This window comes from Athene noctua, chromosome 22 (assembly GCF_965140245.1).
Source record: "Athene noctua chromosome 22, bAthNoc1.hap1.1, whole genome shotgun sequence".
NCBI classification, from domain to species: Eukaryota; Metazoa; Chordata; class Aves; order Strigiformes; family Strigidae; genus Athene; species Athene noctua.
In genome coordinates this window covers 6452225-6478870 of record NC_134058.1, presented here as the reverse complement: position 1 = coordinate 6478870, position 26646 = coordinate 6452225, and the positions used below count along the sequence as shown (strand labels likewise).

Genomic DNA, 26646 nt, shown 5'->3' with positions numbered 1-26646 from the left:
GATTTCGCTACTAAATTATTTGGGATCCAGTCCTTATCTGGTAAAGATTGGTAGGGCTCCATTATCTTTGCTACCGCAATATGTTGATTTACTTAATGAAGATACCTCCTGGACAGTGGAAACTCTGCAGTCGTGTGTGTGTGTTTATTCTCTACGTTTTCATACAGAAAGAGAGAAAATACCTCTATGTGGGCCTTTTGGATTGGTGATCTGTATGTACATTAGTAACCTGAGTGTGTGGTTTCTCCATTGGAGGGTGAATGCTAATTTTCTTTAGGATTACAGGTGGCATTATTTGGAGATTGCAAAGAGAGGCCATACAGCTTTTCCAGATTCTGTCTGGATTCAGTGGTATTGTACTCTGCTCTGTGAAAGGAGGATCTGACCCTACTTACCAAAGCTTGACTGCAGTCTTGTGTAGCTCAGGCAGCAACACAGAAGTTGTCATTCTCAGCACATACCCTCGATCTGATAATCACTGTACATCTAAGTCCTAATTTGATGATGGATTTCTAATGAATGTCTTTAACCTCAGCCTAGCCCAGCCATCTGCTCTATGAAGCAAGCTGGCACTTCAAAGCCATTTTTTTGCTTCAAGGTGTCTCCTTGTATTCTTACAGAACAAATAGTGAGTCATCTCCTCCCACCAGAATAAAGCAGGATTGTAACCTAGCTCGGTGTGAATGCCCCCTAGGAAAGACAGGTTGCAGAGAGCACCACAGTCAAATACAATAATAACCTTTCCACTGAGGACAACAAAGACTTGTCAGAGCAAATAGTATAGCCAGACGTACGTCTTCAGCAGGGGTGGCAAAGGGGGCTGGAGTAGTCGTTATGTTAGCCAGGCTTGTGAGGGGTCATTTGTAGATTCTCCTTGGTGGTACAGGTATGCAGAGACAGGCAGAGATTTTTCAGTGAGCCTTCTCAAAATGCAGAGGGCAAAGAAATTGGATAGATGTTTCCTATTTTATTGCATCCCTCTTACTGCAGGCTTCAGAGCTATGTGTTACTGAACATAGGCACCAGACTTCAGCATTATTGCTTCTCAGCTGAGTCGTAGAGAGGTGACACACTAATCTCTTGAGGGATGTGTTAGGTGTGGGAATGTTTATGTTCTGTGGTGGATGAAGGGAGGGATTTTCTTGCACATAGGATTGATGATATAATTAACACAAAAACCAGAAATAATTGCTTTGTCTGGACTAAGCTGTTGGAGAAGTATCTCTGCCATGCTGTTTTCTTACTTCTCCAAATGTTATATCAAATGATAGGAATTTTAGACTGATTGCTTGCTTTTGTTTTGGTTTTAGATGATCTTTGATTTGATACATGTAGAAAAGATTTTAAGATACGGGGTCATTACATTTTCATCCCTGCAGCATCACTGGCAGCAGTTGGTGTACAGTACACGTGTAAGGTAGCACGCTTTGGCAGAGTGTTGCCTATAGAGCTTTGCTTACCCCTTTCTCTATGTTACATGCACAGAAACCGAGGCTTTAAGCGTAGCTTCTCTGTAAAATCCGTGGCCGCGCAGGGAATTGGTTCCAAAGCTGAGTTTCAACAGAAAATAATAGATTTCAAATTTACTTATTATTTTACCACTTTGAAGCTTTGAGAACCTGATCTAAATTACATGGCTACTGAAGAGAAGAGTCCCCACAGACCCCCTACTGTATAGGTTTTTATCAAGCAAAATGCCTTTGGATTCTTCCAAGGACATATGGGCTATGTATTTATTTAAGGAAAGCTTGCCATTCAGTTACTTGCTCGTTTGCCCATCCTGAAGTCCATCTGTTCTTTTCTTAGATGCAGGAATTGAGATTTCACTGTCAGAAAGACACAGTGTTCCTGCAAGTCTCCATCACATACCCCTTTTGCGGCAAGGTAAAGACCCTGGCTCACATTTACAGGCAACAGGAGAAACCCAGAGCTTGTTCTTCCTCTGCAAGCCTTCCTTTGCAGTTCCTGATTAACTTCTCTCCTTACCTGATTCATATCCATATCACCATAGATTTCTGAGGCTTTATTCTTAAGCTTTTATGGTAACTGTCCATTATTCTATTTAACAGAATGGCTCAGAAAGGGAAAGTGTCAGTTCATTAATGGAAATAATTTTTCGTTTATAAAACTGCTCTCCATCTGCCTACTGTTAGCAAAAATGAACTTTTGTCAAGTTTCCAGGATTTTGGTCTGTCTTTTATTGCAGTGCTAGAAAATTAGGGATGTCCAGTCTGAAATGGAAAAGTATAAGAAGCTTTGTCTGATAAAGTGACATGTAAGACTTGTCTGTCTTTTTTTTTTCCATGTTCTTTACTAGATGATCCCCCCTGCTGCCACCTTCAGATGAAGTGATTTAGTAAGGATGGGATATTAAAGCTTTAAGATAGGGTTTTAAAATAAATGAAATGCTATCAGGACTGTAATAGTAACAGCTGCTGTGTCCACCAGCTGGGCGGCAGACTTAATCACTCAATCAAATCCCACTTTCCACAGTGCTGCACTTGTTTTCTCTACCTTCTGCCCTTTCACTAAAACCACAGAATAAACTCAACAGAGGGATGCTGTGCTGTGGTCCATAGCCGGTTCTGTCAGAGCCACGGAGGGAGAAATCTCATTCTCTGAACTGTCTGCACAGCATGCCCTGTGCAGCTGAGGTTGCCTTACCTGGAACATGCACTCTGAAGTCACAAAATCAGGAAGGAGCAAGAGCTCAGGCTTACAGCTACATACGTGCTTTTATTTCCCTACATGCAAGGTACAGGCAGGAATATGCTGTTCAGTGCATTGCTACATCCTTTACAGCTGCAAAGCAGGGCATTTTGGAATCTCTTTTTGTAGAGGTTGGAAAAGTAGCTCTGAAGGCAGAAGTCCAGTCTTCTGAACCTGCTGCTTGTAGTGCTGTTTTTCAGAAAGAAGGACCTTCTGTATTCAGTATGGGGTTGAATATTAACTATGTCAAATATATTCCATGAATACTGTTGCTCTGAAAAAAGAGAACTCGTCACTGGTGACTTTTAGGCTAGCACTATCATTCAGTGTGAGTCCAGGTACCAGCTAGTTCACCTGTCAAAACTCACTGGTGAAACAAATTATTTCCAACCGAATCATCTCAGAAAACACCTTGTGGTTTCAAAATGTCAGATTTCTCGTTGACGTTGACCTAAGCTTTATATAAAAGTTTAGCAAAAGAGTTCAATATTATTTCCTTTGAGATAAAACTAAAATTTTTGGTTGACAATAATTAATTTTTTAGTTGTATCTCACTTGGTTAAAAGAGTCATTAGAAGAAAATTATTTTTAGTGAAACTGCAATCACCATTTCTCCTATTTGTGCATTAGCTACCAAATCAAGAAATTGATTATTTATTCCAGTGTGGGTTCTCACTCCAACAGTGCAGCTAACTTAGTGAGCAGCCATGGACAAGGCAGTTAACCTTTCTATTGTGCGCTTAACCATCTGTAAAATGGATATGATACTACTTACCTGTCTGACACAGTTGTACAGAGGCTTAATTTTTAATCAAGCTCTGTTAAAACACTTTGAGTTCACTGTATAAAAGATGCATGGAGAGACAAAATAGTTTTATTACGATATTATTGCTTTTATAAGATCTACACTTCCAAGAGTTATATGGTGAGCTATATCAGTGTTCTAGAAATACCATCAGAAAAGAAAGAAATTATCAAGAAGCATAAGAGATGTACTGGGATGGAGTACAGACCTTCTGACAGTCTAGGGTTCCTTCGTCCCTATTAATTATACATATGGAGCAACTTGTTAATGCATTTCTAAAGACATGTTGACACAAGCTCAGACCTCCATCCTGGCAGGCAGTCTTTTGTATTAATTTAACCCTGGGATCAGAAGGAACTGGACAACATAGTTGAAGGCATTTCTATAACAACCGAAGTAGACTACTATCAACAAAACAGATTTCCTGGGTCCATGAGAGAGAAGAGGAAGTAATGGTACACCTTCATGGGGAGCTCATTATGAATAATTTCTGTAGAAGGCCCTGGCATTACGTTTCAGGCTGATTGTCCATGGAATATGACCAGGTATCATTCTCAAAGTTATTTCTCTACCCCCTATGCCCTCCAACAGTTTCAAAAATAATTATAAAAATACTTAATTTTACTAATAAAGTACTCGAGTCGTTCAGGAGTTATGTTTATGATAAAATATAATTGCTTATATTTAACAGCCAACAGAAACAAAAAAATTAATTATCTTTTGACAAATTGCCTAATATATGCTACAGTATTCCAGTCTTACCTAATATTTTTAGCAAGTTTGACACTGTGTACTTTGCAGGCACAAAACCCACACAAAATTACTGTAATTACTGTTCATTTCCACAGTACTGGAGGTGCAATGTTTGAAGTGCAATTCCGCTATGCGAAGTGACTGCATACGGAGTTCTGTGAAGTTTCCTTCTTTGTGTCATCTCAGAACTTCAAACCACATGTGTGTTCTTTACAAAAGAATTACAAACAATTTCTTGAGTGTGTAGCTAAATAAGGCCATAAAGAACACACACCTCAGTGTGCTGTGAAGCTATTACCGGAGGTGCAATGATTGGCTCACAAGATTTTTATTGTCTCTTTTTCAGACTCACTTAGAAAATGAAACTTTCCAGACAAACTGGAATAGTCTGAATTAAACAAAAAACATTACTGGAAGAGACATCCACACCGAGTCTCAAAACAATGACATTAGAAATATATGAGTTTGATTATTTTCCATTGCTGATTCATTCACAAGGAAGTTCCCCCAAAGCATCTGTAGATCACTGTGGGGGTTTCAGTCAATTTATAAAATGAATTCTTAAAACAACCAAAAGACTTAAGCAAACACTTTCAGAAATAACTATTGATCCTGAGTGTGCAACTTGAGAAGTCCAGAAGAACTTGACCTTAAAGTGCTGGACATCTGCTGTCTGGAAAATGCTAAAAATGTTGAGTTATCCAAATAACTTCAGTATGTTTAAAAATCCTAAATCTTCAGTTGAGCATTACCTCTTTACCTGAAGACCAGATGTCTTCTATGATAGAGTTTCTGCAGGGAAAGAAGTTTATAAAATGTAACCTGAGACAATATAGCCATTACCTATATTATGGCTTTGTATTTTGTTGGTTTAGTGAGTTCTTTTTCCTCTTCTTTTTCCTTCCCATGCTATTCAGAAATCTCCTGAAGAGCTATGAAGGTTAAAAGCTTTATCGACCAAGATATACCCTCTTCAGGCACAAAACATCTAATCCATAGTCCAAACAATTCTGCAGTATTAACCTGTAGTTTTTGCTTGTTGCTAAAATGTATGGAATTGACCAGACAATATTTTTTTCTCTATTTACTCATAAAAATAGGCTTCTGGATAATCTTTAAGAGCAATCACGTCAGTCAGTGACACTTAGCACTGCAAAAATCCACTCGAGTTTCTATCATTCAAGTTGATTTGGTCAATCTAAGCTACACGATAGCTGTTTTTTCCCTGATTCAACCGTGACACAACCATGGAAATTGCTAAAGAGTTTACGGGGTGCGTGACTTTATAGGAGAAAAAGTTTTGAGAAGAGCACTGTTTCAACGGTGTGAGTGCAGGTGAGAACCCCTTTTAAAGGATGTTATAATACCTATTGCTTCTTTAAATAAAGCTCTGAGAATTCCAAATCCCCAAGGCTTTTTACAGGAAAAGCTTAGGAAACTACTCACAAAAGCATTTGCAAAAAAGTGGAAAAGGAAAAGGATGGAAACATATTTTTAAAACCTGAACAACTAGTCAAGATCTGCTAATGGCCTGTGGGCATTGGGAATGATGTCTTTCTAGTGGTGTTGGAAATTAGTTCATGCCATGCTCACAGAATGAGACACAACAGGAACAGATTTACCAGAGATTTCAGATGGACTGGAAAAAAATGCAATTTTATTACCCAGTCAATATTACTGATGTTTAAACAAGTGCTCGCACCATATACAGTAGCTCTGCATCTTCTTCCTTCAGGTGGAGGCTGTGCTTGACTTTAAAGAGTTAATGTTCTCTTACTCTTCCCTTTTTTTCCTTCTTTCTCTCTCTACTACTGGCTCAGAGCACTGGCTTTCATTTGAAGGGCACAGCAGAGTGATGTTCACATGATACCAATGACAGCAGCATGATAAGCCTATTTCTGACAGTGTGGCAAATTACTATTATGAAATCCCAGTACATTTGATGGCAGAGTGACTTTCAGAAGGGATCACACATAGCAAGGTTATGAAAGGCTCAGTGTTTACTGCAGTAAAAGAATATCAAGAGCTCTTTAAATAAAAAAGCTTGGGAGATTCCCAATTCATAAAACATTTGGCTGAGTATATCCAGCCAAGAGTTATATTTCTCTAAAATGAAAGGAGAAAAAATGATCAGCAAAAATTGTTGGGCTTTTTTTTTTTTACCTTTGGTGACTCGGTGAAATGTGTTTGCTAGGGATTCACTCAAAAGGGATCATCAACTTGAGGATGTCCTTCCCCTTTGACATTGTTCACTTTAGGAGGTTACGAGTGTTCTGTCTCTCCAGAACTGCCTCCCCATTCCATCCAAGGTCAGGATCTCCTCCGACTGTACAGTGCCCGAGTTAAAAGGACAACAAGATTCAGATAAAAAGTTATGACAAAAGCAGAAGTGAGAGGAGAAATAGACAATTTATGGGCTAAGAAAGCATGGAAGTTGCCACTAAAAGAAGCATTTCTGCAAAATACAAGATAGCACTAACCTACCTGCTGAATTATTGTCAGCATCCAAGGCTGTGTTACAACATGGAGATAAATTATGCCTGCTTCAAACACCTTCCTTTTAAACTTATTTATAGAGGTAACACAATCAGCAAAATAAAAAAGAGCAGACATTAAATGGCTCGGGTTTACAGCAGGATTTTTATCACACCAGTGGGTAGGATGGTATTTTCATGATGAAATAAGTTTTTCATTCAATTATCGAATAAATAAATATTATAACTTTGGTTTTTTCTAGACTTTGTTGATTAAGTCTTTAGTTATGATAACCCAGGTAAATCACTGATTGTTTTTCTTGATTTGATTAAATACAATACCAGCAAGTTATGATTACTCTATTCATAAGCAATGTTCTCACTGCTTATCTTAATTAGAGCCTGTTTATTCTCTTTCACATAGAAGTAAGAGTAGAGAAGCCATAGCATTGCTGTTAAATTTCACTTCAAGCATATTCTGCCCCCCTAAATACAGAAATAATTGGTCTCTGCTACGTTTAGCAGTGTTTTGGAGCACATATTTATGCTCTATTATACCCAGGGTGATACAGTAAAGAGCTCAGCATGCATATGAATCTGGTTAGGATGATGAATTGTGGGGAAAAAAAAAAAAACCAACCCACAAACCCCAAAAAACCAATACCCAACAAACCCACAAAAGCAAAACAATCCCCCAATTTTAAGTCCCTAATTTTGGACTTGTTACACCTCTGTGATGTTGAGGCAAATAAGCTTTGTTTTAAGCCAGTTTGTGATAAATGTGTGCTCTAAATCTAGGGATTTTAACAATTTCTCTACACTTCTTTCAGTGAAGCTACTTCATTAGCCTTGTCTCAGGCAAATATGTTTGCTCGAGTGGGTAAAATTAGATATGTGATAAATTCAGGTTGGTCTCTCTCTTTCTCTTACTCCTTCCCTCCCCCTAAATTGAGGAACTACTTAAATATTGGCTGAAATACACCTGATTGCTGTAGGTATGGATACGAAATATAAAAGCCCCTGAAGTTTAGGTAGAAACCCCCTAGGTTTGTATGAGGTTTTTTGAACAGCAGAGGAGTAAAATTTATTGACAAAAGGCCCCAAACACCTCTAATTTTCACTTCTTAGCATATTTTTCAGCTAGGACAAAACTCTTCAATCAATAGATCATTATACAAAAGATGATGATTCCCTTTCCTAATTATCTCAGTTTTCTTGGCCAAGTAGAGAATTCACATGATGTTTCTTCCGGGATACACACACAATACAATCTTGTTTGTCTGCTGGCTGGAATGTCACTATTCCAGTCTGCTTTGACTACTTTTCCCAGCTGAATTAGAGAATTGATCCCTTAGTTTAGTAAGTGCAGACTTGAGGGTTTTTTTCTATCCTGCCCCTACAGAGATATGAATATATTTAGCTGATGATGGAATATGGCTTCTATATGTAGGTGGCCACAGCCTGTCAGAGGTTTAAGCCAACCGACCAAATGTCTGAAGCTAGATGTGTAGCATCAACAGCTGTCTTTTTTAAAGGTTATTTTTCAAAGGCACATGTTCTTGGAATTTGTTTCCTGGGTGGCATGTTGTACCACGGAGAGGCCAAGTGTTTAAATAACCTCTTCAAACATGTGTTTTGCACTTTGCTGTAAGGCCTGAAGGCAATTGTCTGTGAAATCAAAGTCATGATGGCAAAAGCTTTGGTGCAAGTGAATGGATAGTTATTGCCTTTCCCAATCTGTGAAAGGGGGAGAATGACAAATTGGGGATCTTTTTCCATGTCCAACAGATATTTGGAAAAATGAGACTTTTACCTCTGACTTCAGTGGAGCCAGAATGTCACCTAAAAGTTTTTGGAGAAGAGAAACGCTGACACTGAAGTTGGTAATAGTATATTGCTGTATACAACCAGGGAGGATGAGCACTGTTACTATTTGCAGTGATGAAAGATATACCACTGGTGTGGCTGCAGTGTTGACTATCTTAGGTGCAAAGAAATTGTCTAATCCCAGCTGCACAGCATGTGGCACAAGCTGCAAAACCCACCGGAAAGTTGAGCTACAGTGCACTATAGCCAGACTGCCGTGAGTACACAGGTTGTACTTAAAAGTTACTGCGTTCCTACTACTGCACTGCCGTCAGAGACTTGTTTGTAGACCCACCCATGTCTACATCAATGCCACTGCATGCTTACTTGGCTAATTAAACAGAGGTGAATTGCATTTGGTATCTCTTGCTAAAATGTCTCATGATCGTTTATGGAAAGTCCCAACATTCTGGGAAGAGAAGAGGGTGCAGGGGATATCCCGTTTTTGAAATATGACTCTTCCTCTGAAACTAAAGAAAAAACATTTGGTGAAAACTAAAGAAAAAACATAGATAACTGCCACCATAATCTAATAATGACAGTTCTTGGTTTCAAGGTTGAGACTGGCTAACTGGACAATGTGTGATTTAATCTATGAAGAAAAAAGGCGGAGAAAGGAAGAATGTCCCCCGAAACCTTGAAGTGCAAGTGGACAAAAGGGGCATTTCTTTGTGAATCACCATGGTCTAGGAATAGAATTATTTGTAATCCCAAGAGCTGCAGTTCTAAGAACCAAGTATTAACAGTCTGACCATAAATCTTTCACAGACAGTTGGAAATCTTTCCACTGTTTTCAATTTACTTTGGACCTCATTGTATGTAATGCATCTCATGCTGCAGAATTCCTAATTTCCCCCTGGAAATATAGTCTGGGTCTCTGCTGTGTTATATATATATTACGATGCCATTTCCAGCAGAGTTTAAGGACCTACTATGATAAATACTAGCTTCACAGCAAATTTTTGCTTAGGTATTTCAATTTAGTCATACAGTGGCTGATATTACAGTAAATCTGCATGTTGATATTTATTTTATATAGGCAATTTGTTGTACTCCTGACATAGGAATTCCATCACATATGTGAAAATAAGGAAATAATTACTGCTGCAGAATTCTAAAGGGAAGAAAATAATTGGCAATAGTGGGTCTCCTTAAAATAGGCCTTAAAAACGTCTGGAAGTTTGCTATGACTCAATATGTTTTAAGGAAGGAAAAATGTTTTTTTTAACTATGAAGCTGGCAAATTCTACCATTTTGATTCCACAGCAGTAATCTCTGTAAAAGACATGATTTAAAAGCTGCTATTTCTCACTGTCTGAAGTTAAATACACTTTTCTATTCTAACAAATCTGAATAAAATTAGAGCACTCTGAATAAATTCACCCTGCCTCTGCGCCTGCTGTCTTAGCTTGAGGCGGAAGCAGATGACTCTGATCTCTAAGACTGTCAAACTAGCACCATAAGCCAAAGCTACATTCACCTTAAAAAACCATGAAATTTATTCCAGCTTGGTAATAAGATGGTCCATTATTTCGGGATTTTGGTGCTGGTGTTCAGTTTTTTAAAAGGCCATCTGAAACCTCACAGGCATTTTTGACATTTTCCCATTAATAGGGTTGGTATTTGGGGGCTTGAGAGTGCTTTGTTTGTGTTCAGAGTTAAACTTTTAACACCTTAGATCTATCACCAGTTCCTGGGAAGATGTTATTTTGATTTTCCTTGTTACTAGCTCTGAAAAAAAAAAAAAAATTAGCACATTTCTCATTTAATATTAATTGGAACGTATTTTTCCCTGTAGCAGTTTGCTGATTATGAGATTTCGATGCAGCTGACTGAGGTGGCTTTGCAAATAGTCCCTATAAATAGAAAATAAGAAGCTGTTTCTGTGAAATGGCCAGCTAGAGGAAAGACTCATTAATCAGGGAACCAGGTACAGACCAGCAGCCCTGCCTAACGCTGATCATGTAAACACAGGCTGACGGTGCTGTCTGAACAATCAAGCAGAACAGTTTGGTCTACGCTAACATTCTGTGGGGAGAAAGTTTAGTCAAGTGTTTAAAATACGGAAATAAGGATCAAAATGCCTGTGTGGTTTCTCCAGCTCTCCTGCTGCCTAGCTGCAGGCAAATCACCTTGCCTCCTTGTCATTTAATCACTGACAAAGGGCTGGTTCCCGCCCGAAAACTGTGGGAGCAACATTTGGCTATAGCAATGTCTTCAAAAATGACATCATGGGATGTGAAAGGTGAAAGTGGCCAATGTGTAAATCGCATGAATTATTGCGACAGTGCAAGCTGTTCATGTTAAAACACTGCAGGTCATTTGAGGCTGCCTTGCATCAACGTTTTCTGTCTTCCATGTACCTTGTAGTGAGTGCATTGAGTATTTCCAGAAAAAAAATACTCCTTGTGAAGGAGAGCAAGACCTCTTGCTACCTTGTCTATCAGCCATGTACCATGGTCTGGTTTTTGTGTTGACCGCATAAAATCAAGCACAGTTTACCTTTGCCCCTGCTTTGACCTTGTTTCTACTGTAGTAGAAATAAAGAATAATAACAATGACACCTTTCATGTCCAGGGATTTCAAAACATTTGGAGATGTTCTGAAACAGAGATACAGCACTGTTTTAAGGAACATGTAGAAGTTTCTTCCCCGTAAGAAAGAGGGGGTGCTCATTTCCCTCAGATCAAAGAGGGGGTCTATGCCCCTGGGGATAGAGCAGTGCTTAGGTTAGCACTCAGGCTTTTGCAGACCGTGTAGCGAGCCTCAGAGCCCGCAGATGGTGCGGTGTCACAGATCAGAGGCCAGGAGACAGCTCCGCAAGAGCTGTTCACTGCCAGAAAACCCAAGGCACCCTGGTGCAGTCTTCAGGGAACACAAAACCAGAGCAAATTCTGCCACCTGCTGCTTCCCTACACGTCTACAGTGCCCTTATTTTCAGAATAGACTAAGCCTTGGTCTGCTTTAACCTGGCTGAGATTTTACCGAGATTGTGTTTACCAGTGGGATTGCTGTATTTAAGCCTGCAACACTTGAGAGGCTAGATTAAGTGATTTGCTTTCAGTATTTATAAGCAACAGCAGTAATGAAAAGTGTCCATGCGGTATGTAGTGATATACCTGGTGTAGAATGTCCACAGCTGTTTTACAAATGCAAATACTTGGACTGTGCTAAGTATATATTTAGAAGTAAAATTACTGATAACACAAAATCTCAGGGGTGTTGAGGGAGAGTGGGCTGTCCAGTGAGAGCAGTGACATAGCTAAAGGTCCTTTCAAAGCTCAAGCATCAGAGGGAACAGAAGAAAAATGCAGGCTTGCTTGTACAAAGCAGTGGATTTTTATAGCATTCCTCTAGATATCTCAAAGAGTTTAAATTAGAAAGCTGACGCTGTGGGCAGTTATCAGCAACCAGCATGTGCAAAGCCGTAGCTTCTGCGTTACTGTAGGAATTCAAAATTGCTTTATTTTTAATTTTTAAAGTCCAAGATTTTCTCTTTGTTGGCTGCTAGGCTGAGGCACGCAAGAAGCTTAGGCAAAGCCTAGTCTCTAAGCCCTTCCCCATAAGCACTTGCTGTCTGGTGTGAGTGTTCCCCACCTTGAGGTGAACTACAGAGGACAAGGCTATAAGCTGCCACGGCAGCTGAAGCTGCTGAAGTGCTGCTCTGAGGGATGTCAGGGTGCCACGGCAGAATGCAGTTGTTTGAAACTTAAGGGAGACTTTGGCGACATTCCTTGGGGATCCTTAACTCCCTCTCAGGCCAACCACTGTCAAGGGCAAGGGCTACCATCAGGTCAATGTTCTCTTTATATATAGTGCTAACTAAATTTAGTGTTAAATCTGCTGTGAAAATTCACAGCTTGTAATATTTACCTGACAGGCATCCAGACCCTCTTGTCCAAATATATAATTCCTTAAATTAGACACAAAATATGTCATGAGGCAGCAGCCTAAATTACATATTTACAGCACTGAAGCAGGTAAGTACATATTTATGAAAGCCAATCCTGAGGTCTTATTTTGAAAAAAATGGATTGCTTTGTTCAATGTATTTTTTAAAATTCTGACAGAATATTTAAACAATCCTAGGTCTGAGAGCTCTCAGGGCCAGGGGCTGTCTTTGTATTGTCTGTTTACAACTGAGTCCTGCACAATGAGACTGGCATCCTTAGGGGTTGTTGCAATTGAAAGAATAAAAGTATGTGACAATAAAGAGCAACTCCCTATAAAATGACTGTGCATAGAGATTTTTTCCTTCTTAGAAAACGTTATTGCCCCCAAACAACTAGTATATTATTTATATAACAATTCCCTTATGGGTCATTGTTGAATAGAACTCGAGTCCTTCCATACCCAGAGTGAATGCCCCCACCACTGCAACTACAGAATTATTTCCTTTATACGCTGTCAGGACAGAGTTCTTCTCTACAACAACAAGCTTAGGAGCTACCTCACAGTTACATACAGAAAAATATAATTTTTCAATATCCCAGACTTACTCCTTTGTGAAGATATTCCTACAAACAACCTTCTGAACTTGTGTAGATTTTAAACCATAAGAAAGGAAGACCAAAAAAACCCAAACAAACAAGGGAATGTTTTCATAAGAGACAGCTCAGAGCACAAATCAGGTTCATGACATGCTGCTGCATTTTTGTTGCTTCTAGCTAATTTCAGAGACAAGTGGCTCCTTTGAGATGTGAATGTGGAGTATAGATTAAGTCAGAGGTTTCTGCAAAGAATGTGTCAGGTTTGGGGGAGTTTTTGCACTTTTTGTTCAGGTGAGTAAGCAGGGCCTAACCCCCCCCCTTAATGGTTAGCTTAGTCATACTGAAATCCGTGGGACGGTGCCCCTCTGTGCCCCTTTAAGAGCTGTGTGATACAGCACTTCAAGTATTTGCTTTGCTTGATGAAAATCTTGATGGGACCTGTAGTTACTGCTGATGTGTAATAGTATTTCTATGAGGAAAATCGCACTGCCTAGAAAAGAAGGACCAAATATGAGTTCTTTTTAAAAGCTAGTAAATTCTTTTTTTTTCCTGAAGTGTTACAACCCCATATGGCAGGAAGATTATCATCATAGGTGTATTGCAAATGACATCTGCTTAGACTACTTAGATTTACAGGGGAAAAAAAGAGTATCAGTGGCGTGGTTTTAAGATGGTGCCTTTTAAGAGCTGATCAGTTCAGCTCAGTTCAACAAACAGTACAAAAATTTTTAAAAGGAAAAGACTTGTTACTAATGGCAATTGGACTTTTTCATCACCGGTATGAAAAATACGTGTTTAAATATACAACAGGGTTTGCCAGATACGTGTGCCTTGTGTAACTGCCATCAAAGAAAGCTTTTTTGTATTCTTATGGGAGCAGGGTGAGTCTGAATCCCAGTCCCAGGAGCTGTACGTGCTTAGAGGTAGTGTTCAAAGAAATCAGTGCAATGGAATGTGCAGGTTTGGAGGACAGGACTTGGCAGCCATTGGGTCCCCTTAGGTAGTGTTCAAATTCAGACCAGTGAAGCTATTTTACCAGTGAACTGACTTGGATAGCTCTTTTTAAGCACCTTCCAAGGAATACTTCTAACTTTCTGAAAGAGGCCTCCTAACCATGAGAACAACCTCATGTCAACAGCCTGTTTCTCTTCTCCCTGAAACCCTGCCATTTAGTCTCTGTGACCACCCTCACTTCGTAGCTGGCATCCACAGTCCCCAGTTACTGCAGAACTTGCCAGCCAGAATCAGGGCTCCCTTGTCTGAGTCCCAGCCCTGACAGATTCTCAGTCCAAAGAATCTATCGTCTTGTTTATGCAGCTCATCCAGGCTGACATCGGTCTCCTTCAAGGCAAGAAATATGCTTGCTTAGAGAGATGTGCATTAATTCTAACTACTACTTTGTCTCTGTAATGTCACAGAAGTTCAAATACGAGGCTGATTTCATGCAATCAAGACTGTATAGAACATTTTCATAACAAAGAGTTGTATCAAAACATCTCTTTGCTCCACAAAAAATGGAAGACCAGTGCACTCTTGTTTTCCAGTCACAAATGACCATGAGGCCCTGAGACTAAAAAAAAGTTTCTCAAAAAAATCTTGGATAAACACGACACATCGGCAGCAAAATGTTGTCCTTTGCATATTATAATGATTCCCAGGAGTCCCAAAGTGCTTGTTGTACATTAATGAATTATGCCTTACAACAGCAGAGTGTACCAGAATAAACATTACCTATTTACTTGTCTGGTAGTAATGTACTTAAGTTCCGAACTGGATCCATATCTCAGAGGTCTCCAAGTTCAAGAGTTTTTATCTCCAGGTCTATTTTGCAAGTGGATCTCTTTTTTTTTTTTTTTTTTTTTTTTTTTACAAGGTTATGCTATTTTAATCATTAATATTCTCTCTTCCTGAAAAGTGGTACATCTTCAGAGTCTAGCCCAGCATTTCTGCTGTACATTTCCATTAGTTCACTGCATTTTCTATTTACTAGTAAAGGGATTTCTGAGTTATTGCATATTTTTTAACATTTTCTCACCTCTTTTCCATGGCAGCTGTGAACATCTAAATTGTTTCAGTTTTCACCTGTTCTTGAAGCACAGGCAAAATGGCCTGTTTTAGTGGTTTTATCTTCAATTAAAGTCCTTGTAATGTCTGAAGATTTGAGGGAGTTGGGAAATGTATTTGTGTTAGACACAACAAGGGTATTTATTATTAAAGGAATCGCTGTTAGACGGCATTGTCTGTCTCAGCAAGAATTGGTGTCTATGAACTTCAGGTGTAGGTATCCTTCATTTTTATCTGCCATTCCTACTTCAACACACTTCTGCCAAATGCAGTATAGTACTCAGAAAAAAACCTGTGTATATGCTTACCTCAACCTACTGGCAATAAAACAGATGTACAGGATCAGAACCTAGGATTGACCTAATCAAAATGGTCAGCCAGAAATGATAAATGAGGTATTCTTGGTGTAGCCATGTGTTTGCAGCACTGCTTTCAGCAATGGCTCGACCTTACGGTTTTGGGGTGTTGTGTCTGGAATAACTGAGGTCAGCTCCACTTTGTAAGAAAAAAAGGGGGGAAAAGCTTGATTATCAGTGCTACTCTGTTTGAAATTTTGTCTTGTAGAATATTTGAGCAATGTGTTTGAGATAAAGATACGTTCATTCAGTTTTTTGTTACTGGCTGGTTTGTGTTTGATTCCACCTTCACTGAACTGAGATTAAGAGATGGAGAAGCTTGGACTCTTTCTGTCATGAGTTCATCTTGAGGCTTAAGTCACCAAAAAAGCTAGCTAGATATCTGTGACGCATATTTAGTATTACCAAAGTGAAAACAGCTTATCAGTTAAACAGTTCAAAGCAGATATTTTGCTCCTGGGTATTATTAATCACAATTGACATATCTTACAGAGTTGTGCGGTTTTCTATTTAAGAAGCAAAATGCATTTCATCCAGTTCCAAAATGCTTTGTTTGGTTCCTTTGGGTGTCATAGTCATATATTTTACTTGTAAATGTCTCAATAGTTGAACAGATTAGAGCTGTGCTTGGGGAGCCCTGTCCAGTCAGCTTACAGACTTGGAATTAATGTTTTCATACAAATCTCACAGTAATGTGTAATTGTGCACCTCAGTAACTCCCTGTACATCAGGCTGGTCATGTCTTTCCATATTTGAGCTTTGGTTTTAGAAGCACGGTAGATAATAACCATAAATGTTTAATTTACTATAAATATTTAATAATTATGAATGATTGATGACCAGATTTTTAAGCAAACTGATAGAATTGTGTGAAATGAAGACTACCTTTGTGTAATTTTCTAAGCTGTATTTTAAATATTATATGGGCTAAATATTATAAATATTATATAGGCTTTGTTGTGCTGTTAATATGCATGCCTGACTGGTATTTTCATTAAAAATATTAGCACATAGGTAACAAACAGAAAAAATACACTTTTTATAGTTGTATTGGCAATAAAACTAATCTGGATGGAGTTCCTTGTGGATACAAGAATTTCTGTATCCACCAATTTTCATTCCATTGTAAGGCTTCTTTATTCCATTGTAACCCCTTCTTTATGGGTTACTTTAAAAATGCTTTTTCAACAGAATGTGTTTTTTATAGCACAGCACTAATAGCTGGCTGTGTTTCAGTGACTACTTTCACCTATTTTGCTTTCAATTTTTTCTAATTGCCTTTGTTCTCCCTGGGGCTTTGAAGCCAAAAAACCCCTACACAATACTTATCTAATTATCAGGGCTCTTGCATCTCTAAAAGATTTCATTAACAATGCTGCTTTCTGGTTCCTGCGGCCAGCCGAGGGTCTGGTTCCTCTCCTGCAGACGTTTTTGGACGTCTCCCAATTAGTGAAGAATCCCTTTGCCAATAGGTGCCACTGTTGCTCTACACACACATCTGAATCATCAATGTCCTTCAGCTGAAAAGCCAACCTTGAAAAAGCAAACCTAAATCACAGTGAACAAAATGTTGCAGAGGTAAAAACTCTGTACAGATCATGGCCAGAGGCTTGTCCATGCCAAGACTTCAGAACATGCTTTATCGTGTTCCTAAAAATAATTATGTTATTGCTAATCTTGAGCAGAATTGATGAAGAGATAAATATGCATTGAACTAATTCCAGATATATTTAATCTAAGCCTTTAACTTGCTGCAAGTTTATCACTGAGCCTCAGACTAATAGCAGCTGACCCTTGCAAATATCTCCTCTGGACCAAACGTGATTTAAATGCACAGCAGCGCAGTAAGAATTTGGACTTCTGTCAGCACTTTTTACATAGGTTGTTCACATACTTTCTTAACCAAGTAAAGTATCGGGGTGGCCAGCAGTATAAAGGCCACCTACAGCAATTTCTTCTAGGTTTACTGTTTGGTAATGTAAGGTCAGGTAATGTAGCTCACTTTGCAGCTTATCTACCACTAGGTGCCATTCAGGATGTAAAGCCAAGGGCAATCAAGGTCTGCTTGCGTACTGCATTGGGAGAAACCGTGGTTCACCTTGTCCCTAGGTATGCAGTCACTTCAAATGTTTACTTCATTCTTGGATGTTTCAGACACGTTATGGAGTAACACAAGTTTCTATTCCACTCTTTGAAGAAATGTAGAGCAAGCTGTGTGAAAATGAAAGAAGCACTAGGGGCAATTAAAAGATTTATATTCTTTCAGGTTCAATCCAACTTTGTTTTCTTTTTTTCTTACTCTAACTATTCATTTACTAGAAACCAACAGATGAAAATTTTGTTTTCAGTGATTTAATATCTTCTAAAATATTCCCAGCCATCTGCAGGTCTGAATGTAACCCAGCAACTTCTTCTAACTAGTAGGCAGCCCTCCGCCTCTATAACCTAATTCTCATTCCTTCTGCATGGAACAGATCACTCTTACGTGCATGAGCAACAAGCTATATTAAGTAGTACTTAGGCTCACCCTAAGCGGTTTACAGAGGCATCCCTTGCTTTTCTGTCTCTCACCAGTTGGCGGATGACTTGCAGATATTTCTGACATCCTTCATAGTCCAGGATTCTACTAATGTTTTGGGGAAGGTGTCCCTGGTTGGAAGGGAGGACATGAGTTGTAGCTGCTTGTCCCAGCTGACGAGTAGCAAAAGCAGAAATCGGTGGGCTTTCATAGGAGGTGGTGTAGACACTGTTCATCACTCCATATTCTTTCTTGTGCCATTTTTTCATCAGGTGCTCAAGAAGGCCGTAGTTGGTGGGTGGTTCTGAGACAAGAAATTATGAAGTATTAGAAGTTACAGAATTAAGTTTTTGGTCCTGGTGTTTTTACTCCACAGTTGTCATAAGGAATATCTATACTATTTTGACAGCAGATTAAGGACAAAACAGATCTTTTTGTTCCTAGGGAATGTGTGTCTACCCTCTGGATGAAAGGGAAAATCACTGTTAGATATTGATAGGATAGCAGTGATAGTATAAATGTAAGGAGTCCTGGTTCTTCATAGTCTCTCTGGTAGATATGAAAAAAGTTAGCAGAGCTGTATATGTCACTTAAATTCAGAAACATAGTAATACTCCATAAATTCTCCTGCTAGTCATATCTCACACCTCTCCTTGTTTTCACCTGACATCTTGCATTATTGCATAGGGGAAAGAAATCTGTTCATTGACGTTATCCTTCACTGCCTCCTGTTGTGATTAAGTATTGTTGTATGGATAACATTTCCACTTTATCAATCAAAAAAAAAAAAAAAGCTACTGACTGGGTAAGAAAGTAGCAAAAAATCAGCACAAGACCCATTTTCAGAATTAAAATAGAAGGAGGTTCTTGGCTCTAAGTCTATATATTGACCACTGCACCATGTTCCATCTATTGAATTAATAATGCCAAAAACTACCAAGAATAGGGTAATCTGCTTTCTTAGGAATCCAGGCAAACTTGTATTCATTCCGGCTGTGGAGGGGAAGCAGCACAGGGTTGTAACCATGTCTATTGTATTTATCATCATACTCCGATACTAGATTTCGGCTTCTTGGTTCATCATGATGGGTGAAGAAGTGCTGCACTGGCAGGCCCTGAAATGAGATGTAGATGAAACCGTGCTGTTTGTACATAGCATTGAGATGGCGTAGTGTGCTTCTGAGTCAGTCTGTACCACCAGGGATAGCATTTTGTCAGTATTGTATTACTTCTACTTTTTTTTCACTCCCTGAAAATAAGGGCATTTGCATTTCAAGTAAAGTAAACATCCAGTTACATTAAGCAACTACATCTGTATGTCATGAGATCTGATTAGTCTGATTTCAACACATGGACCACAAATTTGCAGATACATTTTAAAAGTCTGTAAATGAAAAGCTGATTGTCTTGTGCCTCATAAGCGTTTCATTGTGCACTAGCATTACATATACTACCCTCCAGCTGTCTGTCAGGAGAGAATGATGAGAAGATTTAGGGTGGAGAAGCACCTTGGAGAATGGGACATTCTAGCAGATGATACTTAGGGAAAAAGTATTGTTATGAAAGATCCGGGACTCATTTAAGTGCAGTTCATTCCTACAAATCAGAGGTGTGCTGATGAAAAGAATCCTTTTTTACCAGCAAGCTCATATTGTAGCCCATGGAATGTCCTGAAGACACCATACCCAGTTGGTATGGTAGCTGGTAGTAACATGATTTTCTTCACGTGCCCTGGTCGCCCCAGGCAAACAACCAAAACTGGGAAACAACCAGAAAGTACCAAGAAGTATGTGCTGTTTGTCTGCCTCGGAAAGGCAGTCTACTTTAATCAAACATACAAAGGAGCTCTGGATCCTGTAAACTGGCCGTGGAGCTGCAGTGCCTTCTTTTATGCATATAGTTGTTTAGGGATATAAAGTATAATTTAAGTATTAGTCAAAGATCATCACTGTTTAGAATTCTGGCACACACAGCCCTACATTTGAAATTTCTTGTACTTACCTCAAATTTTTCCATCATGGTTCTCCTTAGTGTTTGGTCTGGTTTGTGATCTGGGAACCAAATGAAGTCTGTTTTGTATATGCTGCTGCCGAGTTTTCCAGAGTCTTTTGTAAACTAGAGAGATACATGACACTCAGTATAGCTGGGGCAATCTGATAATTACAAAAGCTCTGTTCCAGTGCTGCTTTCATCTACACATTTAAAAAGCACTTATTTGGAAAGAAGTCTGTGCTGTGTACTTTTTCTCAGATGGTGAAGTCAGCTGGTATAATCAGCCATTGTAAAATTCTAGATTCATTCCTTGGCGTAAATATAAGATACTGAGATACTGTAAGGGCCCTGAAAAATTATTCATAGTTTGGTGTTAAATACTTTGACCTATCATGTGAACTAGCATTTGAAAAGGACGAATGAAACCTTTTTTTTTTTTGTCCCTTTGTTCCTACTTCTGCTGCAGCAGGCCAGTCTCTGCAATATAGCATTTTGCTAGCATTTTGCTGCAGGGAAAAAAAAAAAATCTAAAGGAAGTAATTTTCAGAGTCAGGAGGATTTGCCCTAGCAGCTCCAATATTGAACCCAACTGGCATGTTTTGACAAAGTTAAATGTCTAATGATAAAATTTTGCTCAGCTCTTAAGCAGGGCATGCAATCTATCAAGCAGCTTTTCCAGCAAAGATGGTCTCCTTTATATAAGCAAATGAAACCAATATCCAAATTATTATTAAAGATCCTCTAGTACAAGTAATAGTAAGTATTAACTTATGGGTTAGCAAAGCCTCTCTTGTATAATGTTGGTAAATATTATTAAGTTGTATAGTTGTATGTAAGTTGTGTAGCAGTCTGAAGGGATTGCCATAAGAAGTGCTGCAGCATTTTTAATTGGCTAATATGATCTCCGGTATGAACCATACAGTATAACCCATGCTTAGGCATTGCTTCTGCCCTGGCTTAAGAGGGAAGAATGGCAGATCATAAAGAAAATTAATTAATGTAGGCCAAGCAAGATGTTATCTTCTCCCTTTTATTACTCCTCTGAGATGAGCCTGGACTCCAGCTGATGACTGCAGAAGTATACTACCTCCACAGCACGGGTTCCGCCCCACTACTGCTCTCACACTTCCGTCCTGATCTTACCCTTCTCCTCTCTTCCAGCCAATTTCCGATGAGGACTTCATTAGAGTATCTGGGTTGAATTTTCCACCAGTTTTGTCCGTCTTTTTGCAAAGCACACATCTTCCGTTGTCTCACAGCACTACCCTCCCTGGTTGTTGGAACTGTCCTTCAAGTTATGTTGGTAAAGATTACTCAGTAGTCCAGTGCTAAAACTAGGGCAGAAAGGGGCTCCGCTTCTGTCTGTCTGTGCTGAGAAACACGGGTGCTGTGTGGAACTGCTTGTGTTTGCTGTCCCCACGGTGACTGTTGTTCCAGTGACCACATTCCAGGCTGCATCATATTCACTGTTGACCAAAACAGTGGCTCCTAACCCACTGAAGTCAACTGGTTTTTTTTCGCTAACAGAGTTCGGAATCAGAGCACAGAATTATGTTTGGAAACACTCTGATATGACATATTCCTCTATACCAACACACCACACATACCTGTGTGACACAGTCTCTCTTAACAGACTGACGCATTTTATTTTAAACAAGAGTGACAAACCAGGATGTCCGTTCAAAATAACATTGTTCTTTATTAACATAGCTAAAGAGAAGGGCTTGCAGCATGGTACAGGCTTGTATAAGGTTTGCATATTCCATGTTCCAACTAACAGCTGGAATGAGGTTCTGATGAGCCTTGTTTATCATTGTTAATGGCTGCCCTTGATTGACTACCCATCACTTGATATTAAATATCCTAAAAAGATATTTTCCTAGATTGAGGCATGAACAGACTCGTGGAATCTAAGATGTTTACTATAAGCTTTTTAGGAAGTTAACAACACTGTCCAAACCCCTTTTCCCAGCTGGAAATGAGAAACCACAATAATCATACAGGCTTATGATTCCATGGAATCCATCCTCGAGGTGGTACCAGGTCACTCGAACACCGTTGTCCTCCAATCTCTTCTTGTAGAGCAAGCCGTCGTCCCTCAGCACGTCATACTCGCAGGTCAAGATGAAGGACTCGGGCAGCTGCTGAACAATAGCGTCTTCAACTAAGAGCGGGCACAGGTTGGGCTCACAGAGTCTTTTCACTTCCTCAAAAACTTCAGCTATAAAATCAGTGGGCCTAAGTGGCTTCACACCTCTGACCTTAAATTTTTCGGGGATGTTATCTGGACTCACCCACTTCCTGTATTTCAGCCTCATATCTGGAGGAATATGAGAGCCCTCCAAGACCTCTTGCATATGCATCGCATGCCCATTTAGGTACTGCAAAGCGAAGAAAGCGGCACGTTCTCGGAATAAGAGAGGGACTCCTCGATTTTGATGATAAGATGGTAAATTGAAGTCCAGTGCCTGAAGGCCTGGGTAGATCAAGATCTGAGCACGCAGTTTGGGGAGGTCTGAGCCACCTGCAAGGGTCTGGCTAACAGCAGCTGCTAGATTGCCCCCAGCACTGTCCCCACAGACAATTACATTGGCAAGATCCACCCCATAATGCTCTATATTCTTCATAAAGTGTATGGTGGCATTAAGACAGTCTTCGTACGCAGCAGGGTATTTGTGTTCGGGGGCTAAACGGTACCTAGTACAGAGAAGAGACAACAAAAGTAAGAGAAGGAAATGTCATTAGTATTAATCAGGAAAATGGTATCCTATGCTGTCTTCCAGCCCTATCATTTTGGGGTGTTTTTCCTCCAGGTCAGGATATTCATTACCTCTTAAGCAGGTGCTCCTCAGTGATTGTGGAAAAGCTGTAGATAGTGTATTCAGTCACGGGGACTCAGTAAAGTAGGACTGTCATCTGTCTAAGAGCCTGACCAAGACTCTACATTTCTTAGTCAAGCTGAAATCTCCCTGTGTACTCTTGACAAGGTTATTTAATAATTTTGTGCCTCTGCTTCCTATCTGTAAAATGGGAGTAATACAGTGTGATCATGCTCTCTTTTTCTTTAAATCACAATTGTTTGGAGCATCTTATTACATGTTCATACGGTCAGCACGAGGAAGACTTTTTTAACCTAAGTGTTTGATGGGCTTTTACAGATTTTCTTAGTGTGCCAAATATTTCCATTTGGGTCTTTTCTGAGTATATCAGGGCATAAACAATTAAGAGTTGTGAAATCTCCATTATCGCTATTTGTCTCTTTATGGACTTCACTAAATTCTATAGAAATTTCTTTGCAAAAAAGAACATCTTCAAAACCCGTTTAGCTCTGCTGTGGCACCACAGCAACAATAATCTCCAAACAATAGAACTGGGTAGGGTTCACTTACTGAACAGATACAACTACTGATTCGCTTTCTCTGGATATGTAGCGGCATACTTTTTCATAGGTATCTGGAAAAGAAATATTTTCATTAGTGCTCTATTGTTATATTATTGCCCTAATCTTTGAGACAGCTTGGGAACGTTCATTCCAGAAGGCATTTGCCTTCAGACTTCCTTCCAAATCACATGCTGAAACCTCCTCTTATTTCAATTTTACAAAAAAGATGAGAATGTTCTTTCTACGTTACTATAATTCCTTCAGCAAGTATCTTACCAAGACTTCCAAATACCCAGCCTCCTCCATGAAAGAAGATGATACCTCTCCTTCGCCCGTCAGAGGTAGCTTTAGGCTGATAAACCCTCACAGGTACTTTGTTAAACTGCAGATCCTGGATAAAGAGCTTTGGATCCACCCCTAGTTTCCGTCCCTGTCGCACGTATCGGCCAAAAGTGATTTGACTGCAAAGTCCAGTCTTCTCCAAAATCCTTCCCTGTTAATGGTAAAAGAAATTAAGGCTTCATTGAAAGTCTTGAGTTAGCCAAGGTATAAAAACTCTGCACCATACTTACACTGTACTGTACTTGAGAAAAATTTTAAAGAAACACAGAGCTTACCAAAAAAAAAAGGAAAAAAAAAAAAGAAGTGGTAATGTTGTAAAATATTAATACACTGTAAGAAGATATAATAATAACAGCACAAGAAGTTACAATAACTACCACGAGGACTGTTCGTGGAGGAGGATAATGGCTATGGAAGCATCTCCCACAGGCTCTCTAAATGGCTTCCTGTGTGCTGATAGGAGAGTTCATGCTAGTAGGTTGTTTAGTCCTTGGGTTTTGCCTTAATAAACCCGTGGAAAACTGTGAGGAAAAGTTGGTTTTCTTGATAGGAATGCCCAGTCCTAAGAAAGTGAGAGATCCAATGACAGAGTCAGAAAACAGTATTTAAGTTTGCCTAGATTAGTTTTACCGAAAAGGAGTTCTATGCTTTATTGTATCAGCTGGAATCTGAAGAATCAGATTGAAAAATCTAGGCTTCACATACAGAAATTTGACCCCAGTTGTCTGATAAAAATAAAGCTCTCTGATTCAAGAAAAACAATTTTCCCAAGCTCTCACATCTTACAGACTGTAAAAAAATTCACTTCCATTACTCACATCCAGTGTCATTCTAATATCACATCAGAAATTTTATATAGGCCATCGAAACTGTCTGTCTTGAAGTACACATTGTCAGTGTTGTCCTGCACACCTTTGTGCTCATTCTTGTTTCATTATTACTTGGTAACGACAGTTAAATGTTGTATAGAGAAAGAGCAATAAAAGCTTTAATAGTTCGTCGTTGCATAAACTAATTTTCCTGAATTAAACCATAAAACTCGGTGAATTTGGAAATCTTAAGTGCCGAGTTGTGTTGTGCAACTTAAGATACTGCTTTTTATTTGCACAACAGATTGACTGAGCAAAATCAAGAAGCTTCCTCTCCCAGTGCTCTTACAATGATCTTGCAAGCTGGAATGTAAATCTGATGTAATAAGTGAACAAACAAGAAGCTGGGAACCAAATTAATGAGTGTAATCAAACAAATAAACAGTTACAATTCAGCTGCTAAACAAGATCGCAGTTTTAAATGTTAAACCCTTGTTGTCACCTGCTGGTTCAGGAGAGCTGGGTAGCTTTGTCAGTGAATTTCAAGAGGATGGAAACGGTGTAAGGAACAGTGTGGAGGAAAACAAGGTCTGTGTGATAGCAAAGGTGATGTGGCTGAAGAGCGAAGGAGAAAACTGAACATTAAACAAAAATCAAAAGATACCGCAAGTGACAGAGGAAGAGCTGAGGAGGGCTCTAATGCCGTTTATGCAATGCTGTAAAAGGGAGTCCAGGGATTAAGCAAAGCAGCCCTAACCGGATTTTGTACCATAAATGTCAGCCGCGGCAGGAGCAGCTGAAGGGCTGTAGTTTTCCTTGTGCAAGGTGACTTCGCCTAAAGCCGAGGGCAGTTATCAAACAAAACACCGGCTCAGCTCCGAATTCGAGACTTCAACCGCCACCGCCGCCGTTTGGCAATCCCTAACGAGCCCCGGCACGCCACTGGGGTTTCTCTGACACGAGCAGCGTCCCCACGGGGGATGCTCCCCCGCAGCACCCTCCCCGGGATGGGGAGCATCACACCGGGCCGGCAGGGACATGCGGATCTTAAGCCGGGCGCCCCCCCCCCCCGCTTTTTTTTTTTTCCCGTTTCCTAGCGCAGCCCGTGGGCCGGGGCTCGCCGGGCCGCCCCGCGTGTCGCGCAAACGGCTGCCGGGCGGCGGCTGCCCACCCTCCCTCACCGCGGGGGGCCCCGGCCGGCCCCACGGACCCGCGAAACCCTGTAATCCCCTCCCGCACCCCGGCTCGGGTGGAAACGCTGACCCCCCTCCCCCGCAACGCTGACGGGGCGGCGGGGCGCGACTACTCACCAGGGCCGCGGTGGCGAGGAGGACGGCCAGGACCAGGCGCAGCTTGGCGGGCTGGTTGACGCCGGGCGGGATGTCGTAGCTGGGCAGGCCGAGGAGCACCGCGGCCAGCGCCAGCGCCAGCGCCGCCAGCGCCAGGAGCAGCAGCAGCAGCGCGGGCAGCAGCGCCATGGCCCGGCGGCGGCCCCGCGGGGGCTCCCCGGCCCGCGGCGGGGCCCGGCACAGCGCCCCCCCACCGCCCCGCTACCCCCCACCCCCGCCCCGGCTCCGCGCCGCCACCGCGGCCCGGGCCGGCGGCGTCACGGCCCGTGTGTGGCAGCTCTGCAAAGCCGCCGCCGGGGTCATGGTGCGGGCGGCCGGCGGAGCCCCGGGGGGAGGCCGCGCTGCCGGCTTGAGGCGAGCGGTAATCTCCGCTCAAGGAGGCAGCGCGTGACCTGCGCAGGCAGCGCCGGGGGCGCGCGGGGAAGGCGCTGCCGCCACCGCCGCCACCCGCGGGACGGGCCGGGGGGGGGGGGAGCTCCGAGCCCGGGCCCCGGGGCTGCCGTCACCGGGCTCCGGGGCTGGCACCGCCGCGCCCCGGGGTTGGCACTGCCGGGCCTTGGCACCGGCCCCGCCGGGCTCTGGCACCGGCCCCGCCGTTTCCGAAGAGGCGGACAGCCTGCGGCGCCGGCGGGTTGCAGGGCACCTGCGTTCCTGGCGGACTCATCTTCAGATCGCCGGGAGGAGGTTGCTTGTCCTGAATTTTAGGGATTCTGTCTAACGGCAGCCTGCCGGAAGCT

At 41.1% G+C, this 26646-nt stretch overlaps 3 protein-coding genes across 7 annotated transcripts in view; 1 reads left to right on the top strand and 2 right to left on the bottom strand.

Annotated features, from left to right (window-relative positions):
* The window catches only part of LRRC38 (leucine rich repeat containing 38), an 87368-nt gene that overhangs the window by 21307 nt on the left and 39415 nt on the right, over positions 1 to 26646 (top strand). Inside the window, exon 4 of one of the 4 annotated variants that reach the window (XR_012635013.1) lies at positions 1807 to 2010. The exons of the other annotated variants lie outside the window; for them this stretch is intronic. The gene's annotated coding sequence lies outside the window, so the exon portion shown is untranslated. Of the gene's footprint in view, positions 1 to 1806; positions 2011 to 26646 lie in introns of those variants that run through there. 4 annotated transcript variants of the gene reach the window in all.
* Positions 17074 to 21598, bottom strand: CFAP107 (cilia and flagella associated protein 107). 2 transcript variants are annotated; one of them, XM_074924869.1, is made up of 4 exons: positions 21171 to 21598; positions 20037 to 20150; positions 18973 to 19150; positions 17074 to 18339 (listed from the first exon to the last, which is right to left on the bottom strand). In XM_074924869.1, the coding sequence occupies exons 1-4, from the start codon at positions 21267 to 21269 to the stop codon at positions 18041 to 18043; spliced, it is 690 nt and encodes a 229-aa protein (XP_074780970.1). In that variant the 5' UTR covers positions 21270 to 21598; the 3' UTR covers positions 17074 to 18040. The 2 variants fall into 2 exon arrangements, with proteins under 2 accessions (XP_074780970.1, XP_074780971.1); XM_074924870.1 differs by lacking the exon at positions 20037 to 20150.
* Positions 21703 to 26131, bottom strand: LOC141969265 (arylacetamide deacetylase-like 4). The gene is made up of 4 exons (XM_074924861.1): positions 25871 to 26131; positions 23686 to 23902; positions 23417 to 23480; positions 21703 to 22724 (listed from the first exon to the last, which is right to left on the bottom strand). The coding sequence occupies exons 1-4, from the start codon at positions 26036 to 26038 to the stop codon at positions 21950 to 21952; spliced, it is 1224 nt and encodes a 407-aa protein (XP_074780962.1). The 5' UTR covers positions 26039 to 26131; the 3' UTR covers positions 21703 to 21949.